Below are 13,876 nucleotides of genomic sequence, written 5' to 3'. Positions count from 1 at the left end.
TCTTCGCCGTAGAGAGTGAGAGATGGAGATGGGACTGAGTTGTGATTTTAGGTTTTAGGTTATGAGTTGCGATTACGGGATTTTGTCTTAATATTCTTTTTGTAATTTGAAAATAAAATACGCGTAGCGATTATAATGGCGCTTTAAATATCGCGTTGCGATTTACGGATACGCGTTGCGATTTTATGTATTATCGTTGCGATTTACGGATACGCGTTGCGATATACGGATACGCATTGCGATTTACCCATACGCGTTGCGATTTACGGATACACGTTGCGATTTACGGATACGCGTTGCGATTTATGTGTTCGCGTTGCGATTTTCATATTCGCGTTGCGATTTTGGAAAATCGCAATGCGATTTTCATATTCGCGTTGCGATTTTGAAAAATCGCAATGCGAATTTGTACTATCGCATTACGATTTTCAAAAATCGCGTTGCGATTTTGGAAACTGATTTGCGATTCTGGGGATCGCGTTGCGATTTTTATTTCGCGTTGCGATTTTGTTGGTCATTTTGGCAAATCCAAAAAAAGTTGATTAAAATCGTATATTATAACTTTTTTTTGGTCACTGAGGCGATTTTCTCTATTTAAAAACCTCTTTAGCTAGAGCAAAGAATCCAGCCAGGCAAATTGGTTAAACTAATTATTTCTCATTAATTTAACCCCTACAAATCTACAAAGTAGTATGTATTAGTGAGCACCGAAAAGGGAATCGCACATGACCAAGACATGAAAATTAAAAGCTAAAATGATCGCTACTACTGTTACTACTACATCCATATATGAATTTAATCTCATGGGTTTTTGGCTCTACCAAATGATTTCCCCACATACATACCATGTTTATTTACTTAAATTAACAAGATGAAGAAGAACCCAAAGGCTGACGGCAAAACTGAAGACAAAATTGGCGGTGAAAACACGTGCAGCATGATTTGGATCGGTGATGCCTGTGGTTGTCCCCGACGGGCCAAACGAGGTTGTTCCACCTCCGAACACCGGTGTCCCGGTGTTTGTCCCACTGGTAGGGGTTGTTGAAGGGATCCCGTTGGTTGTTCCGGTTGTGGGTGTTGTTGGACTCCCCATGGTCGGCGTTGTCGAAGGAATACCCGTGGTCGGTGTTGTCGGAGTCCCGGTGGTCGGTGTTGTCGCAGTACCGGACGTCGGCGTTGTCGGAGTACCGGACGTCGGCGTTGTCGGAGTTCCGGTCGTCGGCGGTGTCGGAGTTCCGGTGGTCGGTGTTGAGCTTGATCCACTACAAATTCATTCAGTAAAAACAAGCAAAATTATTCAGAAATAAAATCTTTTTCTGGAATACCAAACAAAGGGTTAAATAACCATACCTGGAAGGAAAACTGCAGGAAGAAGGCACATCTGCCAAAAAAAATCATGAAAACCCCCAAAATACAAATTATTCAGTAAAAATGGTTGGTTTTTTGAGGTAGTTTACTTGGAGGAGGATTTGAACTAACAGCGGCAGTGCCTGTAAAATCACAGCTCCCTTGAGCTTGGCCTTTCTTCTGGAAATAACTATTGACTGCATAATTACAGTGATCTTTCACTGTATTGGGATTAAAACAAGGACCGTTCTTATTAATCGGAGAACAATCAGCTCCTGCTCCACAAGCATAATCCAGTGCTTTCTGAAGCATTTCCTCACTCACTCCATCTTTGCACAAACAGTAAGTAGCACCTGCAACCCCAAACCATAAACAATCATCAACAAAAAAAACTTTTCTTTAGTTGAAAAACAAGAGAAAAGAAAAGAGAGAAAGAACTTACTTGAATGACCGGTGAAGGCTAAGAACACCACTAGGTAAACTAAAAGCACCATGGTTGATGCAAGGAGGGGGAAGAATTTGAAAAGGAACAGATCTTTAAAGATATATACCGTTGGTTTGAACCCAGAAAATCAAAGAGATTGGAGATTTCCAGAAGGGCAAGAGATAAGAAAACAGAAAAGAATGACGGTGGGCTGTGGGTGTCGGTATCTGATATATAAGCCTCTTCTTTTTTTTTATTATTATAGTAAGTTAAGTAATCTGAGTAATTTTTCAAAATATTGCATTTGTTTTTTTCTTTTTTTTAAAAAAAATATTTCGTCGTTGTTTTTATTTTTTAAAATATAACAAAACAACAATAACAAAATCAAATTCTCATATGCAATGTCAGGTTGAGAATAGTTTCCGTGAAAGACCTCCGGCAGTCAGAAAATTAAAAATATAGATAAAATACAATGCATGTATACATAAATACATAGTTGAACAGTATTCATATGCAGTCATTAATATCATTAATATCATATGTGCGTTTGTAATAGGCAGTAATCCCTACAAATAAATCCCTGTGAAAAAATCTCTGCATATAGACAGAAACGTAAGACCCGACTAAATTTAAAAGTGAAGAGAATGTTACACAGAAGTCAACGATAGCAATCTCAGTTCTAAGCCTTCATAAATACCAATAACAGAAACGTATAAAAAGTAGAAGTCATGGAAATTACTACAAATGCATTAAAAGAAGACAGAGATGATACACCCTAGAGATGTGACCCACACTACTCGACTACCCTAGTCTTAAGTCTCCATACTTTCTTATCAGAGGTCATGTCCTCGGTAATGGCTAAATCCATCAAATCAGATCTCAAGCAGTCTTCCCACTTCCGCCTTGGTCATCCTCACCTTCTGGCACCGTCGACTGTAATCGACTCTACCCTCCTGACCGCATCCGACGGTAATCGCCTAAGGACATGCCCAAACCACCGTAGTCTTCCCTCCCTCAATTTTTCGGAAACATGCACCACCCCCATGGACATCCTAATAGCAGAGTTTGTTGTCATATCCCACAGAGTCCTACCGCATGTCCATCGAAGCATTCTCATTTATGCGGCCTCTATTCTCCTTACATGATCCTTCTTGGTTGCCCAACATTCTGATCCATACAACAGCGATGGTCTTATTGTCAATCTATAAAATTTCCCCTTAAGTTTTAGAGGCACCTTCTTGTCACACAAAACTCCAGTAGCGGCCCTCCACTTTAGCCATCCCGCCTTTATACGGTGTGTAACGTTATCATCTACACCCCATCTTTATGTATCATAGACCCTAGGTACTTGAAACAATCTTTTGAGGGGAGAACGTGTCCTTATATGCATACTTCTACATCTTCATCGTTTTGGTCCCTAATGAAGTATGACGTTTACTGTTCAAAATAATTTTTTGAATTCAAAAATTGAAGGTGACACGAATTTATAGTGTCTTCATTATTCTTGAATATTTGAATTAAAAATTTTGGGATGTCGAGTAGCTTTTTTAATAAAAAAAAATTTGGATGTCATGAATACATGGTGTCTTCAGTGTAGTTTTTACTGTTCACAATTTCAAATTTGATGCACATTGCAGCATGGCAGAGGCGCAGCCGACGCAGGGAAAGGGGGCAGCAGTAACAATATATTTTGGGGGTATATAATAGGTAGGAGTAGATGATGGGGATTTTTTTGGTATTAAATTGATGAAGTTGAAGATAAAGTAAGAAAAAAAAAGAGTGAAAAAAGAGGGGAGGAATAACAAGAAAACTTGGAGAAAAATTGTAAGTTAGATTTAGTATTTTGATTTTTATTTAAGTAGTATTATATTTCTTATCTAGTTTTGTTTTAAATTTTGTAGATTGTATATTATTAGAGATATAATTTTAATTTTACACATGTAATTTCAATAGATTTGGAGCAAAAAATAACAAGGAAATATTTCTCAATTTATGCAATTAAGTCCCTATACTTTTAAAATTTTCTAAATTTTTCCTAATCATATTTTAAGCATATAGAATCATTAACACATTATTTCTAGACCTTGATAATTTTTCCACAATTTTTATCTGCCTTCTTCCCTTAGGCCTAATTGATTAAAGTGTATTAAGCTTGATTTTCAACTTGGTTCAAGCATGATTTCATCTTCCTAATAACATTTCCATGTAATTTCAATAATTTTCATAACAAAAACTAATCAAAATTTTTATTTCTTCGTGAATCTTAACCATGACTGAATAGTATATAAACATTTTAAGTAATTTTGATCATTATTGAAACTTGAAAACAACTTTATAACATTAATAACACAAATATATATCCATAAATAATCAAAATCCAACTTATTCATCATCCACTCTAGCAACAAAATCATTGATTCAAGCATTTAAATCATGTAATGTTCATATCAAATGGTAGAGAATTTGATATATATCATTTTTTTATTTCACAACTTATTTCAAAAAAATCAAAGTAAAAAGGACTAAAATAAAGAAAAAAAAAGGGAAGAAAACATACCTTCATCTATGGTGCACGAAATTTATAGGGAGAAGGAGTTTTCTCCATTTTTCTACAAAAATATCTATTTACACTTGTTAAATTCTAATTAAAATGAATTAAAAATTATTTTAATCCAAAAGTAATTTCTACCCTTAATGAATCTTGATATCTACTAATTTTCCATGCTTTCATCACCATTCTTACATATTCATATAAATATCAACATTTATTTGATTAATTTTTATCTTTCCCTTCTACTTTTCTAAAATTTCAATTTAGTCACTTAATTTCCACTATTCAACTTTAACATGGAAAATCCACTTAATCCCAATTTTCCATGTTAAATTATACTTATTAAAATTATAAATATAATATTTCAAACCCCGTACTAACATTCTTTAAATTTTTGTAAATTTTCGATTTGATCTAATTATACAAAAACTTTATCACTTTATAGCTCTTTACATAAATTTCATATCAAAATGTGAATTGCATAAAGAATATATTCTTAAAGATGAAATATTTATTTATAAAATAGTTTTTTTGGGAAAATTACCTCTTTGGTCCTTGAATTTTTCTAAGTTTCTACTTTGGCCACTAAACTTTCAAAAATTATGTTTTAGTCACTAATCAATATTTTTTGGGTATTACATTATCTCAAACCCAGAATTCCTTGCTGAGGGAACTGTGATTCAGGACCTTTTCAATCTCTACCGTGTTCTTATTGGAGGCAAGGAGACCCCAGGAGGTCAAAAGGCGATTGAAGCGTTGAGGGATGTGTATGCACATTGGGTCCCTGTGGAGTGGACCATATGCACCAACCTCTGTTCTGCAGAGCTATCGAAGCTCGCTTCCAATGCCTTCTTGTCATAGAGGATCTCTTCGGTTAATGCTATGTATGCATTGTGTGAGGCAACTGGTGCTGATGTGAGTCAAGTGTCTCATGCTAATGGAAAAGACACGAGAATTGGACCCAAGTTCTTGAATGCTACTGTTGGTTTCGGTGGATAGTGTTTCCAAAAGGATATTATGAACTTGATCTATATTTGTGAATGCAATGGCCTTCCAGAAGTTGCCAATTACTGGAAACAAATCATTAAGATTAATGACTACCAGAAGACTCAATTCGTAAACCGGATTGTTTCCTCGATGTTTAACACTGTTTCAGGGATGAAGATTGCCATTCTTAGATTTGCATTCAAGAAGGACAATGGTGACACTCGTGAGACCCCAGCTATCGATATGTACAAAGGGCTGTTAGGCGATACGGCACGACTGAGCATCTACGACCCTCAAGTCAGCGAGGAGCAGATTCAGAGGGATCTTGCAATGAACAAGTTCGACTGAGACTATCCGGTTCATCTTCAGCCTATGACCGCTACTTCAATCAAGCAAGTTAATGTAGTTTGGGATGCCTATGCAGCAACCAAGGATGCTCATGGGGTTAGCATTCTGACAGAATGGGACGAGTTTAAAATCCTTGATTACCAAAGGATTTACGACAACATGCGGAAGCCTGCGTTCATCTTCGATGGCCGGAACGTCATGGACGAAGCTAAGCTAAGGGCTATCGGATTCATTGTCTACTCCATTGGGAAGCCATTGCATCAATGGCTTAAGGACATGCCAGCTGTGGCATAGACCATACTTTTGAGAGACATATAATCCGATTATACAATTTTATATGCACCACATTTTTTTTTGTTATAGTTCTAAGATTCTGTTTGGAGTTGTATAGAGTTATTACATGACACGGTAGTGTCTGGCTCTCTATCTTAGTCCGTAGAATATACATGATTTATTGTTGTTTTATGATGATAAAACCTTTACTAGTGAATTTATACCGATTATCTCATTCATGAATCATGGTGATACTTGTTTTTTGAACTAGATATGTTTTGGTGTTCACTTAAACAGAACAGGTGGCAAAGCTTTTTAGCGTATATATATATATATATATATATTCCTTACTCCAATACAAGGATTATTAAGTTTAATTTTTTTTACATTTTAAATATTTATGAAGGTAAGGATTAAATTGGATACAAGGTGAACTTTGAAATTCAAACTATGTTCGCAAACACTAAACAAATATGTTGACGAACATATATACGAAGATGTTCGCAAACGTTAAAAAGCACATATTCATGAAAACTAAACGAATCAAACACGAACACATTAAAAAATAAACAAATGAACATGAAAAAGTCTTATTAGTTCAAGTCCAATTCATTTACATCCCTATAAACATTTAGTTGTGTAACGAAACTACTGTACATGAAACCTTTTTATGGGTAAATTATATCATTCACCACTCAACTGTCTTTTCACTCCTATTTTGGTTACTGTAACTTTCAAATTTAAGTTTTTATTTTAATTATATATTAATAAAATAAAAAAAATGTCATGTAGTAAAAATTATTAATAAAATAAATTAGAGTGGTTAAAATAGGAATAATTTGCAACTTAAGGACTTGAATTAAAAATTTTAAACTTTAGTGACCAAAATAAGAGCGAGAAGATAGCTTAGTGAGGAATAATGTAATTTACCCATAAAAATGCCACGTACAACATTTTCGTTAAGTTTCTAATTGCGGGATACCAAAATAAAACATAAACTAAACATTAGGTATGTTTTGAAAAAAGATAAAGTTTATGTACTAAATTTGAACAAAAGTATTAATTTAGGTGCTAAACATATAACTTACCCAAAACTTTATTCGTAATCGTTTATTTAATTTAACAAACAAATATTTCGTGAAAAATTCATTGAACGCTATATTCATTTATACCTCAAATATATTGTACTTTAAAGAAGATAATTTAAATTGAAATCTTGACAATTTTAAATTAGCTTTAAATATAAATTGAAAAGATTTAAAAAGAAAAAACCAAAAGGAAATGTTTTACAAAAATATTAATAATTTTTATATTTTCTCGTACAAATTTTGATCTTGCTTTAATAAAAAAAAAATCAGAATTGATTTTGTTATTGCTTCTGTAATCGACGGATGTGGGATTCTTTTTCCACCATTTCTATTTTCATTGAATCGGACGGGATGCTTATAGGTTGACTTATTGCATTGTTAAGATAGCCTTATCTTGCATACTGTTTTAATTGAGAAGTAATTCTCATAGTAATTTTCTTTTATATGAGAAATGACATGCTTCCATTTCTTTATGAATAATAATCATCTCAATAATTACTGAAATCGTTTAATTCTTATTAATCTTCGATTTTTCCATTTTACTTTTTCCATTTTGACTATATTACACTTTGAGATTATATTATGATATAGTCTGAGTCACATTTACTAAAATGAACAAAAATTATCAAATTAAAAAATTTATATTGAAAAAATAATTAGAAATTAAATTGAGAAAATTATCAAGTTCAATGACTAAATGCTAATTTATCCAAAGGAGAAATTGAGAAGACAAAATAAACGCACACATGACACATGGGGCTAAGTCCAACCAAAATGAAACATCTTTGCTTATGAATATGACCATAGACCCATTTTAGCAGCGGCCTAATTGGAGAAAAGCTGAAAGCCTAAATACAACTGGAGATTTGAGCTTTCACTTGTTTAGCTCCCAAGCAAGACAAATTAGGGGGTAGGGCTTAATGTTCAATTTAGGTCCCGAATTATATAATTTTTTTAGTATCTAAATGTTTTTATCCACTTTTATAAATAAATACATTTTTCTTGATTTACACAAAACATTAATACTATGTTTGCTACACAAGTGAAAACATTTAGATCTTTTGGATCACTATAATGTTTGAATGCTATACGTCTTTTGAATCAATATATTTATATATATTTTTTTAGTTTTCTCAATATTTAAGGGACACATCAGCATTGTTTACCCTTTATTTAATTTTTGGGTAAAATACATAAATGACTACCCAATTATGAGGGTTGGTCTCAAAATGACAACCATTTTTAAATTTATGTCAATATAACCACTAAACTATTTAAATGATTTCAATATAGTCACCTACCGTTAACATCTAACGGAAGTGTTAACGTGACAGTTAACAAAATTGGTATAACTAGGGCACGGGTCCTTGTAAATTTATGTATTCGTGAAGCTGACACCCTTCTTTGTTTTCTTCCATTTTGGTCACTACTTGTATATGATTTGTTTCCTTGGATTTTCATTTAATGCAATTTGATCTTGATTATGTTTTTAATTTGGCTAATGCGTTAATTTGAGCATTAACATTAAAATCATTTATTCTAGTTATGTATTAAATTTATAGATTAAATTCTCTAGATTTTAAAATTAATCGTTGAGCCAATTCTCACATTTATTATCAAGATAATACATATATTATATAACCTGTTCATGTTTAGGTATGACTAAAATAACTTAATTTCATTTGAACTCAAAATCAATTAGTAATCAAGAAAAGTCTTAACCAATAGGCTAAATTAAATATACAAGTTATTTTATTTAACATATGTATACCGAATTTATTTGAAAATATACCGAATTTTTTTCTTTAACATTAATCGAACCGAAATTATTTGACCTTTAATCGAACCAAAATTTATTTGAAAATTATTAACCGATTAACCGTTAATTTGGTTCTGTTAATAATTTTCAAATAAATTTCGGTTCGATTAACGGTTAAAAAAAAATAATTTATTTAAACAAATAATTTGTTTATTTTTTTTATCATTAACAAACTTTTACAAGTCGAATACAAATTGTTGTAAGTTAGAACCATTGGGGAGCTTTGGCCCAACGGTTTGGGCACTTAGTAATTCTCCTTCCACAGACACAAGTTCGATTGTCCTTGGGAGCAATTTGTTCTTCAATTTTCCATTTCAATCGGGCTAGTGACACGTGTCACCACTTGATTGGTTAAAAAATCAGTTAATTAAATAATTTAAAAATCATAAATAAAACCTTCCAATCATGTATTGACACGTGTCTTGTTCTAATTGGATAGTTAAATCTATTTAATTGAATTAAAATAGTGACTAAATTGATAGAATATGCAAAATATTAATGACCAAATATAAAATTATGTCAATTTTATTAACGGAAACGTCACCAAGTCTGTTAAAATTAACGGTGCGGTGGTCTAATTGAATCAATTAAAATGTTTGGTGGTCGAATTGAGATAAAAAATAGTTCGGTGGTAAGATTGATTAATGACCATAGGTTGGTGGTCTCCCGTGTAGTTTACCCTTTTATTCTGTTCCTTGGCGCAGTAAAGAAGCAATCCTGGAGCAAAATGTGGTATTTTTTTTAAAAAGATTTGAGGTAAGAAATGAGCTAATGATCTTGTTTCCTTTGCTCGTTATTTTTCATTTTTGTGTTTAATTGATCATCTTCCATTGATTATTTAATGGAACTAAACCAAGAAAAAGGATTCGTTTGCAAATTGTGCAAGAAGAGGTACACTTGTGGGAAATCCTTGGGTGGTCACATAAGAATCCATATGAACAACGAAAACTCTGCTTAAACAGAGCAAGAATCAGCTGATTTTCGCTTGAAAAAGCTTATCAATCTAAGCAAGAAGAGATTTTCTGGTTTGAGGGAAAACCCCAAGAACACCATTAGGTTTTCAGATTCAGGCAATGTGGCTTCATTCAAAGAGATGATTTGCAAAGAATGTGGCAAGGGTTTTAGATCATTGAAGGCTCTTTTTGGTCACGTCTTGCCATTCCGAGAAGGAGAGAGTTCATCATTTGGACAATGGCGATAAACATAAGCTGATAATGGATAGTCAATCGGATACGGAGACATCGACGAGTCCCGGTAAAAGGAGATCGAAGAGGGTGAAGTACAAGGCGATCGGTGTTCAATGGAGTAATTCGGACAACATGGGGAATGGTTCTTCATCTGTTTCGGAGATAGTGAAAGGGTTGAATTCGGTCGTCGATTATCTGGAGAACAACTCGATCGTGTTGGAAGATAAATCGTCGTCCATCGATGTGATTAGCCTCGAGAATGCCATGAAATGTGTTTCCAACGAGTTGAAGGAACCAGCTGAAGCTGAAACTTGTCATTCTTCTGAGAATTCTGATTCAGGGTATTTTAGATTTGGACCAAAGAAGGTGGAATCAGATGAGGTCGATGGATTTCGCAAGAACATCGAGTCTAAGAAGCTGAAAATGGTTTCTGGATCTGAGTTTGATGCTACATATTGGAAGCGTTCTAGTAAATTCAAGTATGATTTAAGAATAAATGGCAAGGACGCCTATTGCAGTCCTCGAAAGGGAAGCAAATACGAGTGTTTAACCTGTAACAAGACCTTCGATTCCCATAGGACTCTTGGAGGACACCGAGCGAGCCATACGAAGGTGAATGACTGCAATGACTCGATACACGAGAGTTATGAAAATAGCTTAGCCGGTTGTAGACACTAAATTTTTGTCCCGATTTTATTTATTTATATTATTATTATTATTATATTATTATTATTAATATTTTTATTAATAAATATTATTATTACATATTATAGGCCCAATACCCGGAGCCCAATTACAATAATACCCAATCTGGTCCAGACCCAATCCCGAAACCCAGTTCTGGCCCAATTTGAGCCAGCCTAATGGAAACCCTAAACTAATTAGGGTTTCATCTTCTTCAGCTGCCAACATCAATTCCACCGTTGGATCTGATAAGATCCAATGGTCCAGAAGCCTCCAGATGGAAACCCTAGGGTTATGATACCCTAGGGACTACAACCGTCGCCTCTGCTGCAAAGTGTTCCAACCGGCCACTGCCGACGATCCGCTGCCACCGCCTCAACCTCTGCTGCCACGACGGCAACAGAAGCTTCCAGAGATCCCAACACAGCTGTCAACGTCGCAGCTATGGGGTGAGTCACCACATAGCTCGGTGACTCACTAACCTTCACTCTTGAGACCGGTCCGACGAGAGCCTCGGTGGTGGCTATAAAAGCCATCGAGCCTCCTGCCAACAAAAGGGGAGGAAGAAGAAAAAACAAAAAAAGAAAACCACAAAACAAAAAGAGAAGAGCGAGAGAAGCTTACCGAGGAAGACAACACCTCGATCGGAGTCACCACCGGCCTCCAAGCGTCACCAAAAACCTTTGAAAACCGAAGGTATTTTCCTAGATTTGCTCCGATCGGGAGCCATTTATGGGAAAGAGATACCGGAACTGTCATTAGGACGGCCCGATCTACATTTTAGTGTAAAATAAAATTTTTCGGCCACCGAATGCGGTGGCCGGCGGTAAGGATGGCGGTAGTACAAGGCTGCCGGCCCGGGTCTCTCTCTCTCTCTCAGTTTTAGAGAGAAGCGAGAGAGAGTTTAAACTCTCTCAGTTTAGAGAGAGAAGAGAAAAGAAAGAAATGAAGAATTGGCCCGAAGGGCCGGTTATTATGGGGTATAAATACCCTTACCAAAACGACGTAGTTTTGGTGAGGGCCTTTGTGTAATTTTGTGCATGGCTAAATTATTCCCGCAACCACTGTAACTTTGAAAACTTGCAATTTGATCATTATAACATATTGTTATATTTATTATAATTTGATCTTTTAATTTTTATTCATTATAATTTAGTCACTGATTTACTTATATATACTTTAGGTAAAATAACTGATTTAGCCCTCATAATTTTATTAATTAATATTTTAAACCCCGAATAACATGTTTTAATTTCTTTTAATTTGATATACGAATTTAATATAATTTTAATCTAGTCACTAAATTAATAAAGGGATAGAATAGCATGTTTAGCCACTGAAATTTTGAATAATTACGAATTAGATATTTATTTTTAATATATTCTAATTTAGTCATTAGTTTTAAATTATTAATCATTTTTATATAGTTTTAATTTCATTTATTTTAGTTGTTGATTTAATTTTATATGTTTATTTGTAATATATTATTATTAGTAGTAGTATTATTATTACAAATATATATATAATAAATATTTTTATTTTTATTTTTATTAAAATCTTTATATGAATTATATTTTATATAAAATAATTATAATAATCCTATTTTAATAATATTAAAGAAAAAGACTGTCTTAAAGCACCTAAAAGTCCGTTTTGTGATATTTTTACCCTATAAAATATTTTTTTGGAAATATTTTATTTATATTTATTTTTTAATATCGAAGAAAAGAGCTGTCTTAAGGCACCTAGAAGTCCTTTTCTGATATTTCTAAATAAATAAATATTTTATTTATAAATATATATAAATTGATATTTTTTTTATAATTTTGAAGTAATAAGATTATAAATTAAATATATTTTGAATTTTTAAATTTCTAATAATAGAGACAATTTATAATTAAAAAGTACCAATTTTGGGCGTTGTAGGGGTGCTAATCCTTCCCTAAACGTAACCGACCACGAATCCCTTTTTATTTCTAAAAAGAATGAATTTTTGGTTAAAACGCATATCAGTTTATCTTTTAACTGATGTTTTCTTAAAAACTCTTTTAAAAGATAATTTTTTAGGTATTCGACCTACCTGACCCAAAAGGCCGATGGCGGCTCCCAAATTATTTTAAAAAAAACCATTTATTCATATCACTTTTCCCGCCAAGTAAAAAATTCGTGCCCGGACGAAAACTGGTTACGACAGCTTGGCGACTCCGCTGGGGATGAGTCAGGCTTTTAAAATGCAATTATAAATTGTCTATATTAATTATAAATAAAAAATTCATACATTTAATTTATAATTCTTTCTTTTCAAATTTTTTATATACTTATTATTTTTATAGTATTTATATTAATATTTCATTTTACTTGCAAGTATTTTATTTCATTATTAATTTTTTTTGTCAGAGGTTTGAACATTTCTCCTCACACACAACACTTGCATTGCATAACATAACATAAAGCTCTATAATTGAGTTGGTCCCTTTTAAGTGGGAGTGAAAGCGATTTCTTCGTGAGAATTTATTCTCCGTGTCAGACCAAGCAAGTAACTTTCGGGGTTCATATGCTCTATGTCTTCGTGAGAATTTATTCTCCGTGTCAGGTATAGAGAAGTGTATCCCCTCGAATTGAACTCGATCCACTTTAGTCTGTGATAGACTAGGATTGAGGGTTAGCAACCCAAGGAGGCACTAACAAGGACAATTCGGGTACCATTATTCTTAGATCTGAAACCCTGTATATAATAAACCCTAGAAACTCTTCCGATCTGAAGCCATGCCGAAATTTTGTCCAAAATAGGTGTACATACAGGAGAAATGAATTTTAACTTTTCCTTTTAGTTTATTTATTTTCTTACTGATTAAATTGCATGTGAATTTAAATTATTTAAAGTATGAACAAAGCATGTTTAAATAAAGATATTTAGGTAGACATTATTATTAAATTATTATTTTTTTCTTTATTATGTAAACTAATTCATTTCTTTTTGTGTGTTCTTTATTTCTTCTGTTTGCATAGCATCATACAGGATAAAAGGCATTGATCCTCGTGTTAATTGTCTCACTGGAAAACCTTCATCCATGGATAAAAAGTGTTCAAATCAAATAGTTCTAAACTCAGAAGTAAGACAGTGGGCTGAGGACTTACAAAGACAAGGAGGAAACAGTCTGCAGGATG

The 13,876-nt window shown here is 33.4% G+C and overlaps 2 protein-coding genes and 1 pseudogene across 3 annotated transcripts; 2 read left to right on the top strand and 1 right to left on the bottom strand.

Annotated features, from left to right (window-relative positions):
* Positions 1–690: 690 nt before the first annotated feature.
* On the bottom strand, positions 691–1,973 carry LOC120187435 (PLASMODESMATA CALLOSE-BINDING PROTEIN 3-like). 2 transcript variants are annotated; one of them, XM_039191150.1, is made up of 4 exons: positions 1,790–1,973; positions 1,458–1,700; positions 1,351–1,362; positions 691–1,262 (listed from the first exon to the last, which is right to left on the bottom strand). In XM_039191150.1, exons 1-4 carry the CDS (start codon positions 1,839–1,841, stop codon positions 859–861), a joined length of 711 nt encoding a protein of 236 aa, XP_039047081.1. In that variant the 5' UTR covers positions 1,842–1,973; the 3' UTR covers positions 691–858. The 2 variants fall into 2 exon arrangements, with proteins under 2 accessions (XP_039047081.1, XP_039047080.1); XM_039191149.1 differs by having other exon boundaries at positions 693–1,262; positions 1,351–1,381; positions 1,790–1,972.
* A 2,976-nt stretch (positions 1,974–4,949) lies between these two features.
* Positions 4,950–6,149, top strand: LOC120187407 (annotated as a pseudogene).
* A 3,442-nt stretch (positions 6,150–9,591) lies between these two features.
* On the top strand, positions 9,592–10,702 carry LOC120187406. The gene has a single exon (XM_039191130.1). It carries the CDS (start codon positions 10,052–10,054, stop codon positions 10,700–10,702), a length of 651 nt encoding a protein of 216 aa, XP_039047061.1. The 5' UTR covers positions 9,592–10,051.
* The last annotated feature ends 3,174 nt before the right edge of the window (positions 10,703–13,876 follow it).

The sequence above is a fragment of the Hibiscus syriacus genome, unplaced genomic scaffold (assembly GCF_006381635.1).
Source record: "Hibiscus syriacus cultivar Baekdansim isolate YM2019G1 unplaced genomic scaffold, ASM638163v2 tig00113725_pilon, whole genome shotgun sequence".
Lineage (NCBI taxonomy): Eukaryota > Viridiplantae > Streptophyta > Magnoliopsida > Malvales > Malvaceae > Hibiscus > Hibiscus syriacus.
Note: the sequence above shows the minus strand (reverse complement) of the source record. Positions and strands in the feature narration are given on the sequence as shown.